This window comes from Falco peregrinus, chromosome 1 (assembly GCF_023634155.1).
Source record: "Falco peregrinus isolate bFalPer1 chromosome 1, bFalPer1.pri, whole genome shotgun sequence".
Lineage (NCBI taxonomy): Eukaryota > Metazoa > Chordata > Aves > Falconiformes > Falconidae > Falco > Falco peregrinus.
Window position 1 is genome coordinate 48866488 of NC_073721.1, and position 27846 is coordinate 48894333.

Sequence of the window (27846 nt, forward strand, 5' to 3'; positions counted from 1 at the left end):
CCACCCTCCGCGATGGCTCGGAGCCTCCCGTGTTTGCAGCGGGGAGGCCGGCAGGGCTGGGGCTCTCAGGTGGACGTTGGCCACACCAGTGAGCAAAGCCTATAACTCCATGCATAACAAAACTCCTGCTGGAGCACCTGCTGTCCGGGTCTCTTACGCCTTGGGTTTATTAGTGACCTTGCAAGCGCTGAGCCCTGTCATTGTGATCTGCTTATTGTCAGTTCCGTACTGCGGCTGCTTTGGGGAGTGTTGGAGTGGGATCCTGTTCTGGATTAGTTCAGCCCTGTTGAGTCCAGTCCATGGTAATGGTAAGGTTTGGCTAAGATGCCCTAACCTGAAATTTGATTTGTAATTGGACCATCTGAGGCCTGCCCTTGTGTCAGAGGATGTTCTTGCTCTAGCAAAAGGGCTCTGCTATAGAAAGAACTGGAAAAAATATGGCTGCAGGTGCGTCAGGTGGCTAATCTGTGTGTAGGCTCAAAGCCCTGTTGCTCTGCAAAGAAAAAATAAACCCAGTTATCCTCAGGAGAAGTCACTGAAGAGTAGTAGTGTGGCCATCAAATTTCCCAGCCTGTCTAACCAAGTTTTGGAACTTCCCTAGTTTTAAGAGCTCTTGTCCTCTGAAGTCCCCAAGACAGCTGTCTTGACCTGATGGGAGGGCTGCAAGCGCTCCTGGTGCGGAGCAGAGGACAAGGGACGCTGCCTGCCCGTTCTCTCTTGTCCACCCAACGCGCCATTGCTTGGGTAGCAAAAGGTGATGTGAAATCTCTTCTTGTTTCGTAACCCGTCTGGACAGCAAGGGTTCAGCTGGAAGGGCCTCCGCTGCCTGCTTGGAAAGCCACCAGCCTGAGTCACATCCTGACTCGCTCTGCTCATTTGGCTCCTGGGTGGTGTGATCCAGTGAACTCCCCCGTCAGTGGACTCTGTCAGGTTGCCCCTGGTAGAGACCCACTTGTAAATCAGCTTTTATTTGCCGCAATGCCGCTCAGCTTCTCTGGATTGCATTTGCCAGGCTTGCCGGACCTGGGGAGCATCTCCCATCTTGCCCAGCGCCCTGTATCAGCAGTGGCATCGGCTCTGTGTTCTCTCCCGGGCCATGCTGGTGGTGAACCTGCGTTGGCAAAGGGAGATGCTGACGGCTGCCTCTGGGTGTGACAAAGGTGGTGGCAGTGGCAAGGTTGGGAGGGATTTGCACCTCTCGGGGACGTGCGCTCCTGCGTTTGGCAGTGAGCTCCGTGCCCGGCTCCATCGGGATCGCGGCGTGGGGCAGCTGCCTGCGTCGGGGCTCTGCCCCCAAACAAGCGGCGTTTGATAAACGGGGAGAAGGGGAAGGTTAAAAGGTTCCCATAGAGGAAATCTGCTCCTGCTTTTCAAGCATACGCTTTGATACTGATGGAGGGGGGAGTAAATTGGCCCTTTTATAGCATTCATATCTTTTGTTGTGTTTTATAGTGGTTTACAGCTAAATAGAACATCTGGTATTTGAAAGGGGCTGAGGAGGGAACAGAGGAGGCTTGTAGATCAAGAAGGGGAGGAGCGGGAGAAGTGATTTGTGTTTACTGCTGCAAACACAGAATTATCTGTGAAATCCGCTGAACTCATGTGCATGACGAAAGTATTCGGCCGCGTGGAAAACAAATGTGCGCCCCAGCCCTGAGCAGCCAGCACAGCGAGCCCTGCGCTCCGCGACGAAGCCGGGACCGCACCAGACCTGTGGATGGGACGAGCTCCACCATTCCCATGGGAAACCCCCACGGCAATGCCTCGTGCAGGACCCATCGGTGTGTCCTTGCTGAGCACTGATCCCCCCGACTGCTCTGAAGGGAGAAGCACTGTATAAACTGGTTTTGCTTTCTAGGACGGGCTGTTTGGCTCCTTTGGGTTTATTAGGTACCTGGCACGTTCACAGCTGGGCTGGGAGCATCCGAGTTCATGCAAGGATGCAGGTCTTCTGTAAAGTGGAACCCTGTTCCTGAGGGGTTGGGCTCATCTCTGTGGCAGAAACAAGAATGGGACAGAGATATATATATATATATGTATGCATGTAATGGGATATGTACATATATATGTGTATATAAAGTCACGGTTTTTTAAGAGCTGGAGTGTGTTGAACACTGGAGATCCCAGGCGGAATGGCATGTCCCCAGGACAGGAAATGTGTACAGCATCGTGGGCAGGCTTGTGTGTGTATGGAGTCCCTTTGCGTTTATGGGAAGCACTTTCTCATTGAAGTGATCTTCCAAGAAAGTCACTGATCAGCCTCAGAGAGGGAAGGAGACGAAAAAAAAAACCCCAAAAAAACCCCAAACCAAAACAAACAGACAAGTCTCATTAGCTGTGTGGGAGAATGGTGACTTAGAAAATAAAAGAAAAACTCTTCTGGTAAAGCCAGTATGTTACTTTGAAGAGTTTTATGCTCCCCCTGCCCCCTTTACAGATCAACTTCTACATTTTTTTCTGTAAAGCTGCTGCAGGGTTTGGGGCTGTTTTCTGGGAATTGCTGCTGCAGCAGCAGCAGTGCTGTGCGGCTCCGGGCTCAGGGCTTTCCATTGGGTCACCGCTGTACGCAGGGGCTCGCTCTGTGCAGTGAGATGTGGCTTTGTAATGGTGATCTGGCACCAAGGTCTCAAGTGGGATGGCCATGGTGATTGCAGAGCTGTGGTTTTGGGGGCCAAAGCGTTATCATGATGCTGGTGGCAGCCTGTGGCTGCCAGCTCCGGGGTGATGCTTGCAGGACCAGCCGGGGTGTCTGCTCCTTGTATAGTGCTGCAGATGGACAAAGGTGTCTTTCAGCAAAATTGTTAGTTTCCAAGCAACAAAATAGACCTAAGAACTTAATATTGCTGAGGGACCAGGAGTGTGGAGCCAGCCGGTGTGGCAGCGAGCAGCCCGGGAGGAGGGCTGGGTGTGCATTCCGCCTGCCCAGCTCCGGGCTCCCTCCAGAAAGGTGGATTTTTCTGTGTGAAGTTGCAGGACGTGAAATGTCAGTGTTTGCACTGGGGTTTGCTGACTTGCCCTGTCCATGCTGGACTGGTCTGTGCCAGGAGCTGATATTCCCAGGGGGTTATCCGTGCGCCACCTGCCCCTGCTCATCTCTCCCCGTGACCGTGACTCACCGAGCATCTCGCTGTGTAGGTCATCTTTTGTTTGTGAAACCAACGGGAGATTAAGAGTCTCTCTTACTGGAGCACAAGTATTTTTACATAAAACTGGAGGTTTTGATGGGCCTTGTAAAATAATTAAAAAAAATCAGATAAATCAAGGAGCTTGCCAGATGTGAATCACCCTGCGCTCTGCATTTTCATGTTACTGTGATGGGGGCTGGGTGCTGGACAGCACTGCAAGTTTATTACCTAACTTTAACCTTTTCTTGTACATAGTTTGAGTTTTGGTTTCTCCAGCAGCCAGGGATAGGGATGTTCGTGATGGAGTGAGGACACTTTCAGTGGGCTTCCTGGCTTTAATTGCTGCCTCTTCCCACCTCTGCCTGGCATCTTTCTGCACGACGCCATCAGTTTCTGCCTGATGAGAACTTAGTCTGAGATACAGAAAACTTGGTCAAACGTCCTGAGCTATTGGCAGCAAAACCTGTTCCTTGCAACAGGGTGGGTGGCTGGGAGGCTGTGACGGAGGAGCGATGCAGCCGTGATAAAGCAGCCCTGGCAGGGAAAGGCGAGCGGGGCCGTGCAGAAGTTTTGCTCATCCCTCGAGGGCTGGAAGGCTTTACAGCCTCGGCGTGTTTGGGTGCACGTCGCCAAGCTTTACCCACACGGAGGAACACTTAAACATTTTTTTTTTTTTTCTTAAGGGTGACAAAGGTTAGAAGTAAATTTCCCTTGTATTGACAGCTCGGTTATCTCAGGAAGGATAATGAGGAAGCTTTAATGAAACTACAGTATCTGCTGGAGAGTGGGTTTTCTTAGACAGGTTGTTGCAAGAAGCATTTCTAATTAGAGAGAGATTTAATTCCAGATTTTTGTCATTCCTCCCCCTCCTTCCCTCTTAATTATATTTGCTAACGTGTTTAACAGCTTTCCCTTCAGAAAAGAACAATTTATTCAAAGGTCATAAATAGATTCTGGCATTAATTACTCCAGGAGCCACACTGGGCTACACTGGAGAAACAGACTTCCATGGGGAATCTAAACCTTTCGCAGTTGGATCTGTCTGTGGTTGAAATGACTTGGTTGGGGTGTGTGTGCAAACAAAGACAGACACCCCCTCAAAAAAAAAAAAAAAAAAGTTATTACATCCACATTTGTGCCCAAGTTTTTAAAGCCCACAGGGATCTTGTAGCTAATTTCCCTGAGTTATTGCAACAAGCCTGTAAATCACATCATCTCCCTTGATCTCTCTATCTTTGTTTTATATCATTTGGGGGTATTTTTATCAATTAGTTTTCAATCCTGTCGTTGCTGTCGATGCCGCACTGGAGAAGGGGCTGTGTCTAGTTGCAGGGAGGACAAAGCGTGGTCCCCTCGCTGGCCACACTTCTGCTGGGGACCACCAGCTGCACCAGCAGCAGGATGGGGCTGAGCTGTTCCCCTCGGTGCTAAACACCCCGCAACAAACCCTCAGCCTGGCACCCGGATTAGGTTAATAGTTTTTGTAACCTCCAGATTTTGGAGCGGCTGGAACATCTGTTCCAAGTGATAATAAAGCAGGGCTGAGGGGGAATTAGCATACAGCTGCCAGGGTGGGTGAAAGTCTATAGAAAAAAAATAATGAATTTATTGATGGAAGATGAAGCCTCATTGCATTTTCATAGTTCCTTGTGATTTTGGCAGTGTGGGCAACATCTGTTCCTTTGCAAGGGGAAAGGACGGGGCTGTGATATGGGACTCTGATGTACATTTAAGACTTGAGTGTCCTTTGTTTCATCGTTGCAGCCCTCACCCAAAGCCAAGCGTGCTGCTGCCTGCCTTGGGCTCTTTTTGAGCATTTCTCTGGCATGGTTAGATCCGCCAGATGAGCCCTATTGCCCGGCTGGAGCTGGGCTCCCCCTGTGTGTGTGGGGAATATTTAATGTCTGTTGGAAATAGCTCTGCTTTCTGGATGGGGGTGCGCTGTGCGCGGGATCCAGAACCCGAGCATCTCGCAGTGGTGTGGGATGCCCTGGCCCTGCCTTTTCAGGCTGCTGCCTATGTGCAGGGCTGTGGTTGGGCTCACACCTCTCTGCCTGCCGAGCGTGGTGGCGAGGACCAGCTCAGCGCCCACCGTGGAAGCAGGGAGAGGAGGGCTGCGAGCCTGGGTGGACCCACCGAGGGGGAGAGCAGCTTACCTGGCTGGGGACTGAGCAGGTGTGCGTTACCCCTGCGCTTCCCTGCCTGCCTCTGTGCTGCTCGCACCTACTTGAAATGTAGGGGCAGGGGATTTTATGAAATGGTGGCTCCGTCATGGCTGGAGCAGTTGTGGAGACAAACAGGAGCGGCAGTGGATGCTGAGGGTGAAGTTGGGTGGGCAAGAGCCCTCTGGGGAGGGTGTCCCTGGCAAGGCCAGCAGGCATGTGGTCCCCAAACTGGCTGCAACGCCTCAGCCCATCTGCAAGCATCTGGGGGTTATTAATAAAGGTCTTTTTGTTGTAACGTGGCTCTGCTGGGGTCATCGGGAGATGCAGGTCTGTGTCGGCACTGCCAGGATGCCTTTGTCTGTGCTGGTTCCTCTCCATCCTCCGTCAGTCCCAGGGACCAGCATCCTGCTCACCCACTGTCTCTCCCGGGCAGGCGTCTGACCTGCGGCTTTGCGCTACCAGCAGGTATCAGCAGTCTTGTTAAGTATTTCTGTGACTCTTCTTTCCTGGTGTTTTTCTGGAAGACCCAGCTCCTGGAGTCCTGTGATGTGAGAATTTAATTTTCTCCTTAAGGGAAGACAGACAGACAGGTATGGAAGCTGTTGCTTTCATTACATTGGGGAAATGCATAAAACCATGACTGAAGTGCTCTCTGAAGCCTCATAGACTTGAAAGCGAATTTAAAATACTCAAGTTTTAAAATTTATAAAGCAGAGTGATTACTGACGAACAAGTATTTTGAATTCCCCTCCGTGTAAAATAATAAAAAATGAAACTGAAATCAACGCATGTTCAGCTTTAGGCTCCAACAAACGTTGACTAAGTGAATAGTATTATCTTTGACATGCGTGGAGAAGAATGATCTTAAGCAGGGTGAAACATCTGGTTTAACTGGGTGTAAGTAAAAGGAGTGACAGTAAAACTTCTGGAGGTGAAAAGCAGCCTCGTAATTCCGTGGGGGCAGGGAGGAACTTGCCAAAGACAAGGCTGTGTATTTGCATCTGTGTTGGACCTCCTGAGCCGGAGCAGAGGAAAGCACTTCTGTAACCACCAGGTTGTGTTTGTTCTTGTCCTGGGGACAAGAAGCCAAGCCATTTGTCACTGAGCACTCAGTTGTGCAGATGTGGAAGGACGAACTGCTCAAATCCCCTTTCTCGGTTGGTTTTTTTTTTTTTTTTTTGTCCCCCCTAAGATTCAGAGATTTTTGGGGGGAGACGGCTCTCCTAATAACAGTGTCATGGTGTGAAGATCCTGTATAATAAAGACGAGACATCAGGTAGTGTTCTCGCTCCATAGAAACCTGTTATTCACCTGAGCAGGGCTGTTATTAGGCTGGTTCTGGTAGTGCTGCGGCAGCAGGAGCTCCCTCTGACAGAGCACGGGAGGAGACAGGACGGCAAGGGGTATTTAACTTGTCTCTGTGCTCAAGGTAACTTAACTACTGCTTGGTTTTGTCTTTGTCACGTTAGCAGCCAGGCTTTGTCATGTGTTTGAGTGCTGAAGAATAAATGGAGAAGTTCTCCTCCCTCCACCCACTTAGTGTTTTCCTCAAAAAATGGAAAAAATGCCTTTTGGCGACGCTTGGCCATCCCGCCCTGCGTTGTGCAGGGGCGAGAGTGGCGGAACGCTTTCTGGCTTGTTTCTTTCTTTGGGGTTTAACGTTTTTCAGTGTCCGTTGGGCTGAAGCTACGTTCCAGTTTCTCAGCTTCCCACCCCTTTCTCCTTGGCTCTCGGACATCCTCGTGGCTGCGCTCTGGGAGATCGCAGGGAAATGAGGGCCGACGGAGCTGGAGCCGGTGCGCAGCCCAGGGTTCATGTCACTGCTGCGGCTCCCAGCTCTCTCCCTGGGTGTTTTGGCATCGTTATTCCTGCTGGGTTTTGGAAAAAAAAAAAAAACAAAAAAACCAACCAAAAACCAAAACCAACCCACTTTTGCAGAGATTTCTGTGGTTGGTTTTAAGAAAAACAACCCCAAAAACTCATGCAAAAATGAGGTGTCACTAATACGGTTCTGTGGGTTTAAGGCAACCATTCAAAACAGAGACTGCACTCAGTGACTGCTGTGGGCTGCTTCCAGACCCCGGTTCTGCAGGAATCTCCTGTAGCAGTGGGCTCGAGTGCTCAAAAAATCCCAAGAAACCAAACCCCAGACATTTAGATGATATTTGCATTACTTTTATTAACTCATGCATGCACGGGTCTAAGCTCCAGTTGGTACTGGTGGGCCCTTTGCAAACAGAGACCCTAATCCTGGGCAGCAGGTTATCCGGATAATTTGGGGGTACAAAGCACTGGAATCGCTTTTTAGCTGAGAAGACTGATGGGGCAGAGCAGCTCGCTGCCCCTCCACCTTTCCGATGCCTGGGGGGAGGCGGATGGGCCATGATTTTTGTAATCGAGGATTTGTTTTCTTCAAAAAGGACCCTATTGCTTGGTTTGTAGTTAATCCTCCAGCAAATTTGTGTGTGGCTGCGTGAAGGGAACAGCAGCCTGTGCTCCTCCTCACCACCTCCTCCTCCTCCTCCTGGCTCTGCTCAGCTCTGGGAGGTGATGGGCTCAGGTGGTGCTGGAGTCCTCTGCACTCCAGCATGGTGTGATGTTTCGCTTCTCTCTGCCGTAGACCATTGCACAAGGACAGACACATGTCTGACTCGCGTCTGGTCTGGCTGGTGGTGTAAGGTTTGCTGGGGAGAGGTTGTGACACTTCAGGGTGAGAAAAAGCCCCAGGCTTAGGACATGCATCCTCTGCCAGCTACAGAAAGCCTTGGAGAGCTGTGCTGCATCCCCACTGCCACGTTTGCTCCACAGCATCCCTTGGCTGGATGCTGCCCCTTCTTCAGGCTTGCCAGCTGAGCTGGTTGAGTGGTTGCTCCCTAACCTCATGGCCTAAAGGAGGAGGCAGCTGGGGAGGACGTTCTGGCTGCTACAAGACAGCTGAGCTGGTTTTCTCAGCCCTCCAAAGGGTGTATGAGCAAATTTGGGACTGGTTTGGTCCGTGGGGCTCACTACCTGGAGTGGGACCTTAGAGCTTCTCACGGAGGAAATAGTCTCACCAGAGGATGAAGCGGTGCAAGGCAAACCCAGGAATGTACAGGTGCTGTGTGACTGTCCCTCCTGCCCCGTTCCTGGGGATGCTAACCGAAGAAAGCGCCGCTCCCAGGAAAACCTGGGAGCTCGTGTTGGCCATGGCTAACCATGAGCCGTGCCGTTCTCAGCTCCCACGTGGCCATTTCTGTATGGCGTGGGCTGCGGGCGATGGGGAAGGGGGATGTGATCCAGGCGATTGTGTAACCATGAAGTCCTTCTCTACGGATACAGATGTGTGGTTGACCAGATTCTGTGGCTGCGTATGAAGCAGCTGAGAGCTTGTTCCTTGTGGTGAGGAAAGACAAAAGTTCAAAAGTTGAGCGTCTAAGTTAGACCAGAAGCTCGCTACCAAGGAGGGGTTGGGATGGCTGGAAACCAAAGCTGGAGCTGCAATTTTTCAGATTGTGGGTGGTTTTGCATCACTTCCATTTGATGTTCCTTGGTTTCTTCAAGGCAACATGAAGAAAGTTTCCTAGGATTGAAGGAGTTTGTATTTAGGAGCAGAGGACTAAAACCTGAATTCAGTCTCTCCCATCGCTTCTGCCTAGGTGGGGAATAATGTCAGAAGTGCGTGGGCACCCCTGGGTGCACGAGGCCAGGCGTGCTCGGGGGCTCAGCTGCACATCAGATCTCGGACTGTGCTCCTCAGCTGGTGGCACCGAGTTGTTTGCCTTGGTGATTTGAGGTCTGAGCGTGTGTGTGTCTGGGGAGAGCCACCACAGGCTGGCTTGGGGTGGTCTCCCTGTGCCTTTGAGCCAAGTTACAAAACCGAAGGTGGAGAAGCTTTGTTCCCTGGCAGGCTCGGTTACTCATCCGACAGCGCGGGAGGCTGTGCAATGCCTTGGCTTCCTCACCCTGGTCCGGGACGTGAGCCCCGTGCCAGATGTCCGTCAGGCAGATGTTGGTCACTCCTCGAGTCCTGGCGAGGGAACGCTGTTCGTGGTGGAGTGTGGTCCAGAAAAAATCTTGGTCTGCTTCTTGAATGCAGCCAGAAGTGATGGGTCATGATGACTTTATATGTGAAATGTTATTTATGCTCCCCTCCTGAAGAGGCACTCGGAGCTGAAAGCCTTTCCTCTGCGGAGCTTGAGGAAGCACCGTTGTGAATAAGAGCTTTTTGCATTGGAAGCTACACCTTAGAGAAAGTTGTGTTGTTTCCCTTGATGTTTATGGCCCTGTAAAATACTATGTAGCTTCATTTTTTTTTTTCTTTTAGCCTTGATTGCATTATGCAGAGGAGCAATTTATTCCTAACAGCTCAGCCTAGTATGTGCCGTAGCCGTTTTCGCAGGAGCCAGACCTGTCTTAATGTTTGCTGTCTGACTTTTTAAAGGTATCGCGCTGGCTTCTAAACAAATGCTTTTAATAACTTCTACTTTCAGCTGCACAGAACTGAGTATACGTTAGTCTGACACAAAAATCTGTGTGGTGGTTCTTGCACCTTAATTCTGCGCTTAAAAATTCTCCAGACGTTTTACACTGTGTATGTTGTTGGAGGCAGTTGCTAAGAGAACGATTAATTTAAAGCAGAAGAAAGATCGCTTTTCTTCAGTAATGTATGCAGCTGAAGTCATAAAAATTACTTTAAATTGGGTGGCGCGTAGGAAAATAGGACAGGGTCGCTGCCAAAAAAAGGGGAGATGAAGAGTCTGCGTTTAACTGCGTGTTGACACTGTCTTAGCCATGTCAATAAAGCAACTTTAATTTATGGGTCAGTGAGCTTTTTTAGGGCCAGTGCCTGTTTAAATGTATCGATCCTCTCCCATTAGAAGCTGAGTGTTGTCCTTTTGTGCCCAGATAATTTCCAACCCCCTGAAGCAGAGTGGGTGGCTTTGGAAGGAGATGGAGCCCAACAGCTGAGCCGAGGAAGGAATCGGATGCTGCTTCCAGTTCCTCTCCTAACCCCTCCTGCTGAAACGGAGCATTAATGGTCCAGCCCAACGTGTCCTTGGGGCCTTATCTCCGTGCTCAAGTTGTACCAAATTAATTAGACCAGCACAGCAAAAGCAACACAACCTTCCCTAACGCTCCCTGCTCTGCAAATGCAATTACACTGTTATACAGAGTTTATTTTAGATATTCCAATTAGGAGACTAAGCTCATATAGTCTGTCTGGTGTAACTGTTCATGTCTGGCTGGTAAATACATCGTTAAGTTTTGTTTCCAGGGGAAATGCATGTCCTAGGAAAATACCTGTGTTTGACTAGACCCAGGTTGATGCAGGGATGGAGGGAGGAAGCATCAGCTTCTGCAGATAACTGGCTTGTCTCGTCTGGCAGTGAGAAATTCCAGTTTGGTTTTCTTGCTTAAGTGAGTGTAAATCAGGGATAAATGCAGAATCTCAGGAGTGTTGGTGGTTGTGATTATGCGTATGCATTAATCTTTCTATTAAAAAATATAATGGAGCATCATTTAAAAAAAAACCCCAAAAAATAACCGCCCCTCACAAAACAACAACAAAATTGTGTTCTTACATGGTTTTGAAAGACTAAAATATATCCCTGCTAGTGCCTGTTTAGCCCCTGTTACCCTGGCTTGGAAAGGAGGACTTGCCTTAAAAAATCCTAAGCCAAAACTGGAAAACGTTGAGTCAAAACACACAGGAGATTTTGGGAAGACTTCTGAACCCTTTCCAGCCTCAGATGCCAGCCTTGAGTGCACGCCTGTCATGTTACAAGCTGCCAGGAGTGTGATGTAGGTATTATTAGAGGGTCCTCTTGATCTCGTTACATTCCCCAAGTATTAATTTATATAAATATCCAGAGCCTTATTTCCCATAATCTCTGGGATCTGTGCTGGGTTGTGGCTCTTAGGAGCTAGGGATCTGACCTTTTTAAGCAGCTTTGCAAATTAAGTAGCCGGTAGATTAATTTTCTGTAGCCTGTTTTCATCACGCAGAGGAGGTGCTGCACTGAATTGCTGAGGAGCTGTGCCATGGCAAGAAATTTTGCCTCTTGAGCTTGGGAAGGAGCGACAAATATTCCAGATAAGGTAAAATAGTCACATCCTCAGGGAGAGATTTAAAATAAACTGGGTCAGAAATGAAGCTCTCCTTTGTTTAATTCCGCTTAAGCCTCTCCGTGAAGTGAAGGTCACGGGTGGGGATGCACCCAAAGCCAGAAGGGTTTGGAGCCTGTGCCATGAATGCCAAAAGTTTGATGCTTGAAACTTTAGGCGCTGCTCATGACAGCAAGATGTCTTGAATTTGTTGTCCAACAAACCTGTTTACATTTTGGGAAACTTTACAGGATAGCGTTAATTTTGGCTGGAGCCTCTCATTAAATCCCACTTCACAAAAAATAACTTGAAATGGAAAGTGAAATTTTTTTTATTTTTTTTTTTTTTGTAGCATGCTTTCATCCCGTGGTGTGAATTGGGATAACTGACAAGCTGTAAAACTAAACTAAAATAAAGATGGCTTTCGTGGCACTTGCCTTCTCCCTTCTTTCTTTCTCCCAGGAATAAGCTGAGGTTCTGCCTTCCCCAAGTGCACGTGCACTGTTTGTTTTGCTGGTATCCACCTGGAAATCCAGAATGGAGCCCAGTGCTCAGATAGGAGCTGAGGTTAGGAAAAAAGTCTGCTCTGTGTAATCTGTTGCAGGAGAGGGAGACTTCCACAGAAGAAAGGCAGCTCCAGACTGTGGGCAAGGGGATTTTCTGGTTTTGTTCTCAGCACGAATCCTGTTAAGGAAGAGCCGATATCCCCTGCGACCGTTTGATTCTCCAGGAAACAGCCTGTTCTGGAGGGAGGCTGGGGGTCTGGTTTTAATAACTTCTCCTCTGCTGTCGGAGAGGCTCTCCCCAAGCTCTGGCGGGGAATCGCTCCGGGAAGCACCTGGATCACTTGGCATCACCTCGCTGTGTGCAGGGAGCAGCTCTCAGAGCATCAGCCCCGTGTGGCTCCAGGCGTGGGGGGAAGATGTGCTGGGGGGTCGCTGGACGGGGAGCGGGATCTCCCATCCCACTGGCATCTCCCATGCCAGTTGTTACCCACGTGTCCCAGGATCTCCTCATTAATAAGTCCTGCTTGTTGCATGGCTCAAACCACGGGTGAAAAGTGTTGTGTGTTCCATGTGGGCTAATGCATTTAGGAGACCCGGCTCCTTCTGCAGGGAACTCAAATTGGGTGCGTAGATGCTTTTGACGCTTGATCTTCTGGGCTGTCCACTGAATGTGTTGAGGTGTGGGGGTTTTTTGTTTGTGGTTTTGTGGGTTTTGGGTTTTTTCATTCTTTTTTTTTTCCAAAAAAAGGCAAAAATTCTCAGGTTTATGCATTGATGGAAATCCTGTCTTGCTTCAGGGCAGATCAGAGCAGTTCGGTTTTCAACTTTCCACTCTTTGAATGAAAAGGGGAAAATAATACACATGTGGCTGAGTGTCCAAAACAGTTGGGGCCATGGTTCCTGAAGTATCTGAGTATCTGCCAGGCAGGGTTGAAGCAGGGTGGATAAAACAGCTGCCGTGTCCCGTTCCCCAGTGGTACCGTGCTCCTGTATTGCTGCTCGAGGATGGTTGCTGCGTTGTGCACGTGTCCTGCGTGACGTGCAGACCTGCACGGGGAGCTGCTTGGGACAGGTCCACATCTGTGCCTTGGAGCGGAGCATCCTTTCCAGAACTTTCCAGATAGCTGCAATGCCAGGACTGAGGAGCGATGGGTTTTCTTCTGCATATCACCTGGCTTTCATTATAACACTAGAGTGATTAGGAGTGCTGCTTGATATTCTGTAATAAGGAATTACACCCCTCTCTTCTCTCCAGAAGGGAGAAAAACGCTTGATTGAAATGATAAACATAAAATATAGTCTCTAATCTTAAAAAAGAAAACAAAACCCCAAAACTGGTCAAACTCAAACAAGGCAACCAACACCACAGTAATGACAACAGTCTCCCCATCTTTGCGCAGGTCCATGTTCATTCTGATTTTTATCTCATGCAGACATTAAATATGATGGTTAACCTTCAGATTTCCTGCCTCAGCCTCCCGAGCTTTGTGATACTTACAGTTACTATTCAGTTAATCAATTTCCTTGCAGTGTTGAAAGCGAGAGGAACCGATACGCGGAATGCAAATCACACAAGGCAGCGTGAGCGCTTTAGGTAGTCAGAAAAATATGTGCTAGTGTCTGTGTTCATGGGTGGGTTTTCCTTTCCTGGTACAGAAATGTATTCAGAGCCGGTATGAGAATGCCAAGTAGGATTTGGGGGAATGCTGTGGATCTTACTGAAGTCTGTTGAAAGCTCATGGGGGGCTTCTCCTGATGCCAGGGAGGTTCTGAGTACCCGGTTGTGGGTTTATCGTTTGAAAGTGTTTGACGTTTTCTGTTACTGGGGCGGGGGGGAAATGTTATGATGCAAGGGGGGTCATCCCAGCGAGTCTCTCTCCACCCCCACTTCCCCGTGCCATTTTAAAACAGGTGACTTGTTAGCTGTTTCGCCCTGGGCATGGCTGATAGGTGGTAGGGGATAGCCGGGGTCCCTCCGTGTGGCAGGCGGGGTGGTGCGTCACATCCACGGCTCCAGCCTCCTCTGCCTGCCCACTTCTTTCTTTATAGAAACATGTCTCTGTCTAGGCTTGGTCCTTGGATCCCAAACGCAAGCCCTGAAGCAGTTACGCTATAAAACCTTTTATTTTTCCTTCCATTGAGATTTTCTTTTTGATAATTGGTTTATCCAGAGCAAATTTCTGCGCGTTGCCCACTTGTAGGACTCGCGCTGGGTAGGCTGGCACCTTGCAGACAGGTATGCCCTACTCCTGCTTTTGCTGCTTTGTTTCAGCTTCATTTTCTGCGGGAGAAATTTGGAACTAGAAAACTTGATGAGCCTCAGTTAAACCACGGGTGAAAACAAAAGCCCTTCCTGTTCTCCAGCTCACACTGTCTATTCACATCCTTGATTCTTTCCAACGCTGAAATGCAACAAAACATTTATTATTTAAAACGGAGGAGAGGAGGAAGCCCTGAGCGACTCCTGGGGCCTCAGGGATGCCCATCCGTTCTCTGTCCCCGAGCAAGTACTGGCTGGCAGAGGCACCCCAGCCCCTTCTCCCACCTCTGGCAGCATCTGGTTTGGCTCCTGCTGCTGCCCAGAATGGTGGATATGATGCTTTTCCCGATTACCCAGGAGGCTGGGAAGAGCTGCTGGGTGGTGCATTGCTCCCTCTGGCTTGCAAGCAGGGTCTGGCTTGTAGGTCCTGTAATACATGATAATTTTGCTATTTTGCTTTGAAATTCCTCTTGCATGGGAGGGTTTGTGGTGCAGGTCTCTCTTTCCTACCCCCCATGTGGTGGGACCTTGCATGTGGAGGAGTGATGCATGGGGTAACTGACCCAGGACCACCCCCCAACCCTGTTTCTGTTGCTTTTGGGAGTGAAGAAGGCGCTGAGCTGCTCTGAGACTGCCTCATCTCTGCAGTGAGGAGCTGGTGTTGGTGCAGAGCCCCAGCGTGCTGCCATGAGGCAGAAGGGCATTGAGGAACCTATTAAAAGCACGTTGAGGACTTAATCTTGCAAAATGCAGCTTGATTTCATATGCAGGTCTGCATCAGCTACCCGTAATGAGAAAAGTAGTGTTCTGGTTTTAATTACTACTTTAGGAAGAAGCTGGAGGATATCTTTCAGCATCATTACCTGGTGCCATTAAGCAGACTTTTCTGGGGGGGGTGTTGTCTGTTTCTAATAATGCCATCCTGGCCCCTGGTGTGACATTTAGGAACTGTTTTTCTCTGAAGCCATCGTCAGCCGCTGGCCTGATTTTTAGCGAGGCTTTGCTAATAGGTAGCAACTTGGGCAACAGTCCAGGCAGGTGTAACGCAGCCCAGGTGTAACGGTGTCAGGGTGATGGTGTGTCAGCAGCTGTCACCGTGGGCAGGCTATCTCCATCTTCTGGGCTGCGTAACTCTTCTGCCAGCACCAGCTGCAGCTTTGGGTCCGTCAGGGCAGATCTGGAAGCTGAGCTGTCATCTCCAGATCTTGTCTGGAGCACAAGACCGTGCAAATCTCAAAACGACAGAAGTTTGCAATTGTTCGAGGCGGTTTTTTCCTCTGTCGCCAATTTAAAAGGTAAAAGCTGCAACAAATGTGGCATAACAAATATTTTTCACGGCTGAGTTTCTGCTTTTCAGCGGTGCTTTCCCTCTGCGTGCTGCACTGCTTTGGCTCGGTGGGATGAATGTATCAGGAGGTTGGTTTGTTCAGTGCTGCTGCTTCCTGGCAGGTAAGCTGGCACTTCTTGCAGTGAGGAAGACACACATTCTGCTGTAATTTCTGAGACTTTCTGAAAGTGAGGGGAATCTAATTGGGAGCAGGTCACCCAAAGTCATGACTAGACGTAGAAAAATTGCGTGTGCCTGTGATGGATGAATAATGCAATAGCATCCATGCAAGCACTTGCCAGAAAAGTCTTTTGGGTGTTGGAAGGTTGCATGCCATTGAACTGATGGCAGAACTTTTGAAATGAGATTTCTTGGGACGTTTTAAACCAGAAAAGCATACAGTGTCTGCAGTGAGACTGGTGCAAGCCCTGAAAAGAGGATGTGTCTCTGTCTGACAGGGGCAGCCTGTGGCACCATCAGCTCAGGGAGGATCTGGAGATATCAATTGGTATTTAAAACTGGGTTCGTATGGGACTCCTATAAAACTGACGTAAAGGTCTTGAATTCAACACATGTCTGGTTATTATATAATAATAGTCTGCTTTGACAGTTTCGCGTAGATGATGTTGGAGTCAGGTATTGCAGGCACCTCCCTCGGATCCTACCCCATGGCTCACTTCTGCCTCCGAAGTCTCAGAGCTTGTCTCTGCTGCGTTTATATAGGTCATCTTGGTTTTAAAGAGAGAAAAATAAGTTCTGTGAATGCCTTGAACTAGCCTGGGCTTGCAGGCTACTGCCTGGAGCATCCTCTCTTGGGTCTGGCCTGAACACTTGATGTGACAAGGCTGGATTTCTGACTTGGCTGCTATTTACTCATCTCGGAGATGTACCATGGCTGTTCTCATGCCTGTCCTGTCAAAAGTTCATCGTGGTCAGATTCCCTGCGCCAGCCTGAGGAGCAGGAGAACAATAACTGCTTGGAAAGTTCTCTGTGAGCGTATCATTACAGTGTAACACTATATACGATTACACAATTACTCATTTTCTTTAACAGCAGCTGAATTCTGTGTCATAACTTGATTGTCATGGTTCAGGTCAAGTCCTGTCTTAAAGCTTTGGGTTGGCCAAGATGTTTTGAATTTTCTTTGCTGAAAACTCAGTGCGTGGGAAGGTATCTCATTTCTTGATCAACTATAATCTTAAGGTCTTCTTTACATATCCCATCTTTTATCTATGGTCATGTTTAATGAGTGGTGAAGTGTGAGCCCTGGTGAGGCAAAGATGAGTTTAGGACTTCGCATCAATAGTAAAAGCCAAGGCATCTTTTTTCTCTCCCCCCTGCTTTCTTAACTGAGCTCCCCTGACAGAGCTTATGTCTTCCACCGAGAAGAGAAAAAGGCTGGATTTAATGAGCGTGGAGGGAACTCTGCATCAAGGGTGCCAAACGTGGGCAGATTGAGCAATCCTTCCAAGCTTCATGTGGTCTCGGATCTTGTTGCTCACTAAAGCCAAGCCTGGATTTGGCAGCCGGCTGGTGAGTATACTGTGGAGACAGTCCAGATCTGGGATGCAGCAGTCGGAGGCTCCAAGCCTGGATTGTGTGGGGAAGTCAAAAAGAAACCCCTTTGTTGTCTCTGTCTGTGATGCTGATGAGCCTTACGAGGTCCAGCAGGGTTTCTCCTCTGAAGCAGGGTGGTACCTGGTGGTCTTCCCACACTCAGCCATAGCTGGGGCTGCAAACAGCCTCTGTCCCCTGCCCCGTCATCCCCTGCCCTGGCAGCCAGCCCCATGTGGCTCTGGGGCACGCCAGTACCTGCAGAGAAAACTGATGCTCTGCGTTTGGTTGGGTTTTGGTTTTTAAAATCTTGATGCAGGTGGTTATGGAGAGGATATCTGGAAGAGCAGGTACGTGGTCTGGCTCTGGTTTGGTCTCCTCCAAGGGATGTGGGGATGTAACATGGGTCTTTCCCAGGCATCACCACAGCGCTGCGCAGGATGCAGCCCAGCACTGCTGCCTGGGTGGATCATTGGAGCAGGAGAACATGAGAGGAAGGAATTTTCATATCAGCAGATGCTTTTTGGGGGTAACACAAGGGCATCTTGGTTGGCCAGGGTCATTAGGGATCTGTTAGCATCCCACTACCCACTTGCTCTTCTTTCATGTAGTCTGGGAGTCTCTATTGTCTGTTCAGTCCCCAAAATGTGTCACAGTTGGGGGTGCATAGCAAAGGAAGAGGGGGTGTTGCGTCTCATGCACTAGTTTTGTAACGGCAGACAGACACGTGGCTCAAAGCAGTGCTGTCCTCTGTACAGGGAAACCTGAAATTCCCTCTCTTAGAGGAGCTGTTGGTGGAGACCAGGGCCTTCAGAGAGGGTTGGCCCACCTGATTTTGCAAGAAGCTCTTCTTATTCCTGGGAACGGCTCAGCAGATCTCTTTCTTAGAGTCACCCTAAAAGATCTCTCTCCAAAGTACAGTCAGCAGCCTGATGCAATACAGGGAATTTGGTTTAGGGTTTTATAAAACCTCTGTGACAAGGGTTTTGGTTACACAGACCTCAAGCCTGTGATTGGGGTTTGGACCTGTTGGACCCGCTGGATGTTGAGTGGTTGGGCAAAAGCTCTGAGCTGTCCAGACCTTAGGTGTGTGAGCAGAGAATTTCAGACCCCGTAAGCATCTTTGATAAAACACTCCAAGTGTCGCAAAGGAAGCCCTTACCTTAGCAATTCCTGCTTGCTCAGCAGAGCCTGCCGCTTGCAGACCTCAGAGGGCTCCACAAAGGAGGGAAGTACTGTCATCGGCTGCAGCTCCGCCGGTTTCTTTGGGAAGTTGCAGCTTCCTTCCGCTCATTTAAAGCCCCTGCGTGCCGCTGGGTGACCCCTGGGCGGTGGGACAGGGGGACACCGAGCGGCCAGGCTCCCGGCAGGGCTCCCACCACGCGGTGTGGGGTCTGCTGGCTCATTGCATGGCTTTAACGAACCTCTCCTGCCGTGCCACTGGCGAGGGCTCTGCCCGTGCTTTTAAGCTTCAGGGAGGTCATTGCTGCGGTTGGGTGTTTGCTTTGGAGGTTGCAAGCGTCTGGGCTTTGCTGCGATTCCTTTTCCCTCCTCCAAACTGGGGATGTTACTCCATCCTTGTCCCCTCCTCTGGCCCCCCGTTATCATCTTGGACTCATCAGCAGCCTGATAGGGGTTTTATCCACGCTTCTGGACTTTTTTTTTTTCTTTTAATTTTCTTTTCCATTTCTTTCTCTGAAGGAGCCTGTGTAATGGAGGAAATGAGCCTGGCAGTCCTCGAGGGGAGTTCAGGGGTCAGCAAAACTTTCCTAGGATAAAAAGGGACGAGCTCCTGCAGTGCTGGGCTTGGCCCATGCGGCGTCGCTTGGCGGGGGTGACAGCAGCCCTGGGGGATGCTGCTGCTGCTGCCCTCACGCAGGCTTCTCCTCAAGCAGAGAAAGCACAGGCAGGGTTGTATCCTATACATTTTTATCCTATACATCTTCAGTATGTACTGCACTATGTCACTGAGCATTTCTTCTGCATCTCTGACTGACTGGATTTAACCCTTTGACCCTGCGCTCTGTCTCTCGCTCTTCCCACATCCTCTTAACGTCTGCCACCTCGGAGTTGTTTGCCTCTGGTCCTCGCCTTGTGTCGGTGCTTCACGTCTTGTCTGAAATCTGGAGGCTTCAGTTGATGTTTGTGCCCACTCAGACTTGAGCGTGGCTGTCATTCCTCCATCGCTGGGGCTGAGGCTTGGGACCTCAGTGTCTTTCACAGGTTACTCCAGAGCTTCCCCTTGATTTTTCAATGTTTTTTCTTAAAAATTATTTTCACAATTCTATGTATATTCTCGCTTCCAGTTCATGAGATTCATTGATCATGTTATCAGAGTGATTTCTTCCCTTTGAGAGCCCATGCACTGCAGTGGGAGGTTCCTGTAAAGTAACTGGGAGCTCTTTGTCCGTTTGATCTGTGTGAGGGTGATGATGAGCAAAGGTGTGAGGATGCGCAGGACTGGAGCGGGGCTTGGCAGCCTGTCCCAGTGTGCTGTGGTGCTGGGCTCGCTGCTGAACAGCCTCCCAGCAGTGCTGTGCGCTGCTTCTGTTGGGCAAGGTAGGAAGCTCCTGGCGAGCTTGGCAGCCCCTCAGAGCTCTGACTGATGCTTCTTGCTGGGAAGGACCTTTGCTTGCTGCAGGTTTGCTTTCCCAGGGTCCTCCCAGTGACAAACTATGGGTGTTTGCTAAAATAAATGGTTGCTCTCCCTCAGGTGCTCTCCTAGGGCTAATCCGTGCTTGTGGGGTGGATGCGAGAAGGAGAAGCTGCGGGGAGGTCAGCACTCATCAGTGTTTCAGGCTCATTAATCAGTCTTGCTAAGTGGAATTTGTCCAGCCTGTGAGCGCTCTGCGATAAGAATGTCTTTGAAATGGGGCGGGGGAAATGGGGGAAATAATAGCACCAAATTGTTTGAGAAATAATTTCATTCTCCACTTCTCAATAGATAAATCTGCTGTCCAACAACCGGATATTTAATCTGTCCATCTAAAGTAATTGATGAGCTGCGACTGGAATCCAAATGTGAACGGGAAGGGAAATGTTCTGTGGAGATGGTTTGTATCGTTTCTGCGGCTGCTTCTCGCCACTGGAGACAATGAGGCGAAGCGTGGGAAGGAACAAAGCCACGAGGGCTTTGGTGCTGCTGCTGGAGGGTAGTACAGGTCTGCTTGGGCTTTTGACTCGGTGCTGCTCCCGAAATTCTGCTGGTAACACCTTGAGGTGGAGGCGAGCTAGATTGGGCAGAGCCATTTGGAGAGAAGGAGATAAAGGTTGTAATTTGTGCGGTTTTACATGCAGTGTTGTGTTGGCTGCAGCCCTGCGGGTCCTGCTGGGTACTTGGATGCTCTTGGATTTTCTGTTTGCTCTTGACTTGGAGCAAGCGAGGGGAGGTTTGATGCCCCATTGCAATGCCAGAGTGCACAGGGGAGCTTGACATGACTCAGAGATGCATCCTTTGGCTTTCTTGAGAGGTTTGCACCACAGGATACCCGTTTCCCCATTGATCATTGCAAATGATGTGTTTTCTCAATGAGAGACCCTCCCTTTCCCGCTTGCAAACGCTGTGATAAGCAGATGCTCACAGCTCCCTGTCGGGGACTGACTTTTCGCCTGATGCTTTCGAGCCGTGCCGGCAGCGAGATAAGAGGAAGTCTGACATCACGGTCAGGAAGCGCTGAAGAAAGTTACTTTCGTCATTCGTCAATGGGTTATCTCAAACGGCAAAGCTGCAGCATTCCTTGCATGCTGCAGGACCCATTTCAAGCCCACAGCTTTGGCCGGGGTTCAGCTCGTGGCCGAGTGCCCAGCCGCCCAGCGCTATTGTGTGCGGCCCCACTCCTCCCCGGAGCGCTAACCCCAGCCGCCGGCAGTTGCTGCTTCTCCAAAAGGCCCTTTCTGAAAAGCTGTGAGCTGTTGCATGATCCTGCCCTGCCAGACTAAATAAATATACTCAATTTCTTTCCTTTTCCTACGTTTTGCTACAGTATTAAAAGCCTTGGAGACTCCTGAGCCTTGCACCTCCCTCCCTTGCACCATCCCAAGCGCAGGGACCGGGGGGTGCTCCGATGCTCCAGATCCCACCTCGGGCAGTCTGGTTGTGGAGCTGCTGCTTTCACCAGTCTGCCCCTTTACCATCTCCTTTTAGCAAAGCAGCTCTGCTGGGAGGAATGCATGTGGCTTTCCAGCCTGCAGTCATCTCTGCCGCGGCCGGGGGATGGTTTCCAACCGAACCCCAACAGGCTTGAGTGGTTGGATCTTTTCTGACAAATTTGTGTCGGAGATGGCGGGTGTCTAGTCAGCACAGGTGCCATGGATGCCGAGTCATATGGGGACCCTGGGGAGGGGTGGTGGTAACTAAAATGGGAGTGTGAGGGAGAGCAGGGTGTTGAGCTGCTGTGCACCCTCTGGTGGGCTCCCCTCCCACCCCTGGAGATGCAGCTTCCAACTGCAGAAACATCTGACCTGCCCTTCTCACCCGGGGGTGCGGGAGCAGAGCTTTGGGGTGACTGGGATGTCCCCACTGAGCTCCTGGTGTCCCTGTGCTGCATGGAGTTATCCCAAGTGCCCAAGTATCTGGGGTTGTCCTGAGCACCCGATTGTCCCTTTCTTGATCTCCACTAAAGGCTTCTCCGATGCATTTGCGGGTTTGCAGGACAAGTTTCCGAGCTGCATTGAAAACTTGGCAGCAATAGCTGTTATACGCACAGCAATCATTCAAGGAGTCTCTAAATGTCCTGAATCCAGTAAAACAAATATATATCATAAAAACCCTTTTTGAAAAAGAACATCCCAGAAGCTACTGAGGAGTTTCCAGCGTGTCCCAGGTGCTACGTGCATGAGGGTGCCTGTGGCCCTGCCTTGGCCAGGGCGCAGGCAGAGCTGCCGAAATGGCAGCTGCCCTGCTTTGCAGAGCAGTTTATTCACCTGACGGTGTTGCAGAGGATTTAAAAATAAGCGAAGCTGTTCTGGAACTGGGTGGCAGGACCTGTCTGCTGTGCTGGTGGCAGGAGCTGGGCTTTGCTGCTGCCTCTGTAGTGCTGGCTCCTGGCAGCCCTTGGAGGACTTGGGTCAAAACTGACCACGGGCTTTTCTTGTCTGTTGGCAGGTTCAAGGTATTTTGTTTTACTGGATGAGTTTCTTGTTCCCTGTGGTACAATCCCGTCCCTGTCCCCATTGCCTCTTTGCTCTGGCTTTAATAACTTCCCTCTCCAAAGCACCTTGGATGCGCTTTGCAGTGCCCGGGAGCCCTCCCCGCGCCCGGGGCTTGTGGCTGCTGTCGGAGCCCCCCTGGTGGTGTGGTGAGAAATGCTGGTGTCCATGGAAGATGCTCTGGTCCCTGGGATCGATTTCCAGAACCAAGCATCCAGGTTGCTGATGGTGTCTGGGGCCAGAAGCGACGGCTTGTGGGTACCGAGGTTGGTTTGGGTGCGGAAGAGGGCGATGACAGGACTCGGCATGTACCGTGCTTGGGCTCCCGCTGGCCCTTGAACCGATGGAGGTCGCAGAACCCTGCTTCAGCGCTGGTCTTGCTCGAAGCATATAAATGACATCATTGATTTTGGGCTTGGCAGGTGGTGAACGAGCCCCATGGAGAACATAGATTTCTCTCTCTCTCTCTCTCTCTTTCTCCTGTGGAGTGTTTACTTGTCCAAAGGTGTGATTGAATGGTAAATAACACGGCCTCAGCACAGCTCATACTCAGTTGTAGCTAATTTTAACGTGTGGCCATGGAGTAACGCTATTAAGCCAACAATTCATGACCTTCCATCAAGAGCTCTCCAACCTGGAAACCCCTGTGAGCAAAAGTGCCAGAACATGTGTTGTGGGTCAGTGGGAGAGAAATAGTGCAGGACCAAAGGTTGCCCCTAACAGCCACGTGTGGGCTGTATCCATCCTGACTTCTTGTGCATGAGGAGTGGGGCTAAACCCACCAGCAGCTGTCATCTCCAGTGGTGGCTTCTCTTGTGGGCAACGTGGTGGCCTCGCTGTGCTGCCAGCTCCTAACCGGTGCAGTGGGACTGCTGCCTTGGGTTATTATGTTTTACATCAGGCCTTTTCAGCAACTCTTTAAATAGATTATTGGCTTCTTCCTTGATGCTTGTCATCTGCCTGCACTCAGGGACTGGCTGGCTGCATGGTGGCAGAGCCCGGTGGCTTTTTGCAGGCATGGAGCTGCGGGAAGGGCAGGGGCTCTGCTGCGGGCGCCTCGTGCTCATTTAGCAGCCGCGGTGGGATGGCTTTCGGGTTTGAATCGGATGAGCAAAGACAGTTTGCTCTGATGCAAAACCATCGGGATGCAGCTGGTGCTGAACAGCGTGGTTGGTCCTATCCTTTCTCACTGGGGCCGAGCTGGGGTTGGGGGTAGCTTGGCCTGATCTAAATGCGGGGTGTCGCTGGTGCTCGCCCCCCGTTAGAAGCGCTGTCAGGACGAGGCATTCGTTTCCTTGGATGCGTGATCTATTGCCATCTTTCGGAAACGAGGTGGTGTGAACTTTGAGCTTTTGAGGAACTGGAACCACAAAGGCATCATGCAGAGGGTTCAGGTTTTCACACCCGTGGTCTCTTGGCTGAATGTCGGTGCGGTGGAAGTCCAGATTTCCTTGAGCCCTTCAGCCTTTGGTGCTGCCCCAGCCTTGGGACGAGTGGGAGGTGGGGAGCAAACGCTGAGGAAAGGCAGGGCAGTTCTGCGGAGGAAGCTTGCATCGTGCTGCGCGTAATTATGGCTATAACCTGTGTCATTAACTTTCAAGACTGGAGGCTTAAAAGGGTTTAAAATAAACACGTGCTAGAAATTTGAAATCGGTGAGACTGCAGCGCAACAGCAAATACGCCCCTGCTGCAAGCAGCTGGTTTGCTCAGGGTGTAAATTCTTGCAGAGACCCAGAAGATAAAGTTATGAAATAACATGTATTGGCGAGAGAGGTTGTAAAGCAATTCCAAAACCCCCTCTCAGTCTAGACAGATTTTATTTACTGCATGTTTATGTGAGATAGACCAATGCCCTAGAAAATCAGAATTGTTTTCAATTTCTGCCTCTGGCACTTGCTTGTCTAATAAGAAGGCGCTGATGTGAGGGGAATGTCCTGGGCGACTCCCCCCCCCCCATGCTGGGGGAGATCTGGCAGAGGGGGCTGGCAAGGGGGAGAAGTGCAAAAGGTTATTTCTTCCTTTGTGTAGGTGAATCAGGCGGTTGTTAATGAGGTGGTTTTGCCAATCCATCGCCACAAACCTCCCGTATAATCCCAAATGCGGTGATAACGGCAAGCTGCAATCGCGGTCCTGTCTGTAGAGATACCATGGCCCCAAAGACTCAGCTTTGATTCTTTCAATTAAAAGACAATTAAGCTGTTTTATTGTGCTTTGGAACTCTTGGTGAAGTTTGCAAGCAGTGTTTTTGCATGGTGTTGGTTTGATGACAATTTGGGGAGCAAAGATTGTGCCTTGTGACAAAACCACGCCGGCCAAATCCACCCAAAGGCAGCTTGCATCTTGTGCCTGTTTATCACATGGGGATGATTCACCCCTTTGATGGGTTGATTTACTTAGGGTTTTAACATATTTGTTACATACTTGTGAGGAATTTGCTGAAAAAAAAAAAAGAAAAAAAAAAAGAGTTGTTTAAAGATACAGCAATAAATTGAAGGTATTTTTTTGAACAGCATAAGGGTGCAGAAAGAAGTGGAATTAATTGGCTTCCTCAGCAGAGTAGGTCCCTCCTGATAAAGGATGAAGTAGGTGATGCAGCCACAAAAATGAAGCGGATTTTTGTTTTTCTCATCTTAGCCCCAGTGCTGCCAGGCATCACCACTGGAGCGAGACCGTCTGGAGTCCCTGGACTTCCAAATCCCTGACACTCACAAACAAATGACCAATTAATCGCTGTAGTCAAATACTGGATTTTCTTGGAAGAGAAACAATATTGCTGTGCCAGTGGATCTATCTGAATGGCTGAGGGTGGGCTCTAGAGGGGTGAGATTTCTGCCTCTTCAAATGGGCTAAGATTAAAGATGAGCAAAGCTTTGTGGAAACAGTCCCAGGGGTTGCCCTGGTCTTGGGGATGGGATCCGAGGTGGGTCAGGAGCAGATCCCATGGCTGAGCCTGGTGGAAAGGGGCTGGATGTGGCTGGCTGGTGTTCTGTGGATCTGTTAGCATTCGTGGTGCCCGCAGCATCTGGGAGATGCGAGGGAACACATGCTGCTTGAGTTTTCAATTATTTCCAACCCCAAAGCAAAAAACCCCTAATTTTCACTGTCCCAGACTTTTCTTTGGGATGTATATATGCACACAGGTGTACGGATGCACAGCAGTGCATACGATCAGTGCTGTAACGTGTGTTCCTTCTGTAAGGAACCAAATGGGATTGTGCTGGAAATGGTTAAAAGTTCAACACTGGGCTTCTGTAGAACATCAGCTGTAATTTATATTTGGCTTCGACCTTGAAAGGGAAAAGTCCTGGCTCGAGTTTACCAGCTCTTCTGCAATGTTACCTTATGGGAAACTTGTTTTTCAAAAGGGCGTTTGTTTCTGGTGCGCAGCTGAGAACACAGGAGCCCTCACAGGTCACCAGGAGTCTGACATCTTCAGTAACAACAAATAAACCAAGGCGCAGCTTTCCCGCGCGGGTTTCTAAGTCCCTGTTAAATTGTCTCGCATGTGAATTTAACTCAGTAAATCTCAGTTACAATTTGTGCTTGTCTTGCTCACTTTTTCCCTCCCTTTGTTTTTTGTTTCTCCTAGTTTCTCTGTTTGAAGAACATCCGAACCTTCCTAAAAGTGTGTCACGACAAATTTGGGTTAAGAAACAGCGATCTGTTTGATCCCTTTGACCTCTTTGATGTACGGGATTTTGGAAAGGTAAGAGTTACTCCTGTGCTCCTGAAAAGTGATGATTCTGGCACTGCTGGCACCGGCTGGTTCTCTGGATTTGTGCTGCAGGTTTTTGGATGGAAGTGCCATGGTTTTGTGGCTTTCTGAGCAGCTTCTGCACCCCTTTAACCCATGCATTGGGCACCTGCTCCCCAGTGCTTTTGGTAGCCTGCATATCTAGGGGTTGAGTCTGCTGTGTCCTTAGTGAAGGGAGATCAAGCCTTCAAGCTTTCTGCTTTAGATTACAAAGCCTCTGGTCTCCACCTTATGAAAAATGTCTTTTTTTGGGGGGGAATCGATGGATCTGTGCTCGTGAGAGCTGTTGGGAAGAGGCTGTAGCCCTGTGGATGGGGTGCTTCGCTGGGGTCAGGACGTTGGGTCCTCTTCCCAGCTCCAGGTGCCTTGCTAGGTGGCCGGGGCAGAGCCATGCATCTCCTTGCCCGTGGGCTCCCATAGGGACAGCACGCTGGGACCAGTGTTAAGCATCACCCCTGTTCGCCATTAACCAGCCTGGGGTTGAGCCCTGCATCCCCAGCAGCACGGTTCCCTGTAGCGATGTTACAAATCATTATAACCCAGGTTTGTACCAACCGTGTGGCAAGGACCCTTCATCCACAAGTGCTTCTGGTTTTGCCCCAGGGTGGGCACAGACCTCGTGTGGTCCTTCCCCAGGGGCTGCTGCCTCTGCACCCAGCGGCGAGTGACGTAGCTCGGCTGAAATCACTGTCGGTTTTGTAACGTGGCCAGTGAGTGGCTGTGGGAGTCAGGGAGTTTCATGCCAGCGTGAAACGAGTCCCCTGAGTTTCTCAGAAATGTGTGTTTGGAGGTTTTTTCTTCCTAGGTGCTGGCTGGTATTGTGCCATGTGTCACCTAGATGGGAGAGGAGGGCGCGTTTCTGTGTTTTGCTGTAATTGATGGGTGGCACCGAATGCTGAACAAGACTGAGCTGTGAGGGAGGAAAATCCTACCTGGTTTTGACAAGTGGCTCTTGTTCTGATACCCTGGCTTTTGACGGGGACAGCAGCAGGGCTGTGCCGTTACTCTGATGGATGCCGGGCTCAGGGAGGCTATTACACAGGACAATTGCTACATTCTTCAGTGGAAAAGGTGTTAAAAGATTTATTAAAGTGCTCTATTGTTTTACCTATTCCGAGCTACCAGGCATAAGCTGCTGGAAGGCATCTTCTCTTCTGATTATCCAAAGAGTAGATTTTCACTGCTGATGGGGATATATTATTTGATATTTATTGCCTAATTTATTTCTGGACCATTATCTGGAATGTGCAATTGCAGGGGCTTGTTTTATGAGTTTTTTTGATTTATGAAATACAAGAGGGCTTTTGTTGTTCTGGGAATATGAATGCACAGAAGGAACCTTTTGGGCTGGGGAAAGAACCACTGCTAATTAAAATGCTGCTTTATCACCACATTGTCTCTTGCTTTGTGCTGTTTCAAATTGCCTACGATGCCTGTTAATAGAGCCTGGCGTTAAACAGTGCTGGAACGTGGCGGCTGAACACAGTTTGGTTTCCTTTTTGGTCTGGTTAGGGAACAGCTATTCCCTTCTCCTTTTGTTCACTTTTTTGGGGGGGACATTCAGGTTTGTGACTTGGGAGAGGATTTGCCATTCCCTCTTACCTCATGACAGTTTAGATTTGTAGGAGACTTTGGAAAGAAACTTGTTACAAACTTCCAAGAAATCCAAATGTAGTTTTATTGCCTGGATCTTGCTTGTTTTCACGTGCATCGTCATCCTCAAACGATCTTAGAAGATGTGGGAGGCACAGATTCTGTGTACAAAAACCTGGCTGATCTTTTCCCAAAGCAGTTTTTTTATCAGTTTGGTGGAGGTATCAGCTGTTCAGGTCTGCACCACCCTAAATCCCTCTGGAAGCCTGTCAAAACATCCCCATTGTCTTTGCCACCTTTCATTCCCACGTTACCCTCAGATCTGCGTT

At 49.7% G+C, this 27846-nt stretch overlaps 1 protein-coding gene across 2 annotated transcripts in view; it reads left to right on the top strand.

The window, feature by feature from the left end:
• The window catches only part of VAV2 (vav guanine nucleotide exchange factor 2), a 149080-nt gene that overhangs the window by 7955 nt on the left and 113279 nt on the right, over window positions 1-27846 (top strand). For both annotated transcript variants that reach the window (XM_055805299.1, XM_055805306.1), the window contains exon 2: window positions 25760-25876. In XM_055805299.1, the coding sequence (XP_055661274.1) occupies window positions 25760-25876 (117 nt within the window). The remainder of the gene's footprint in view (window positions 1-25759; window positions 25877-27846) is intronic.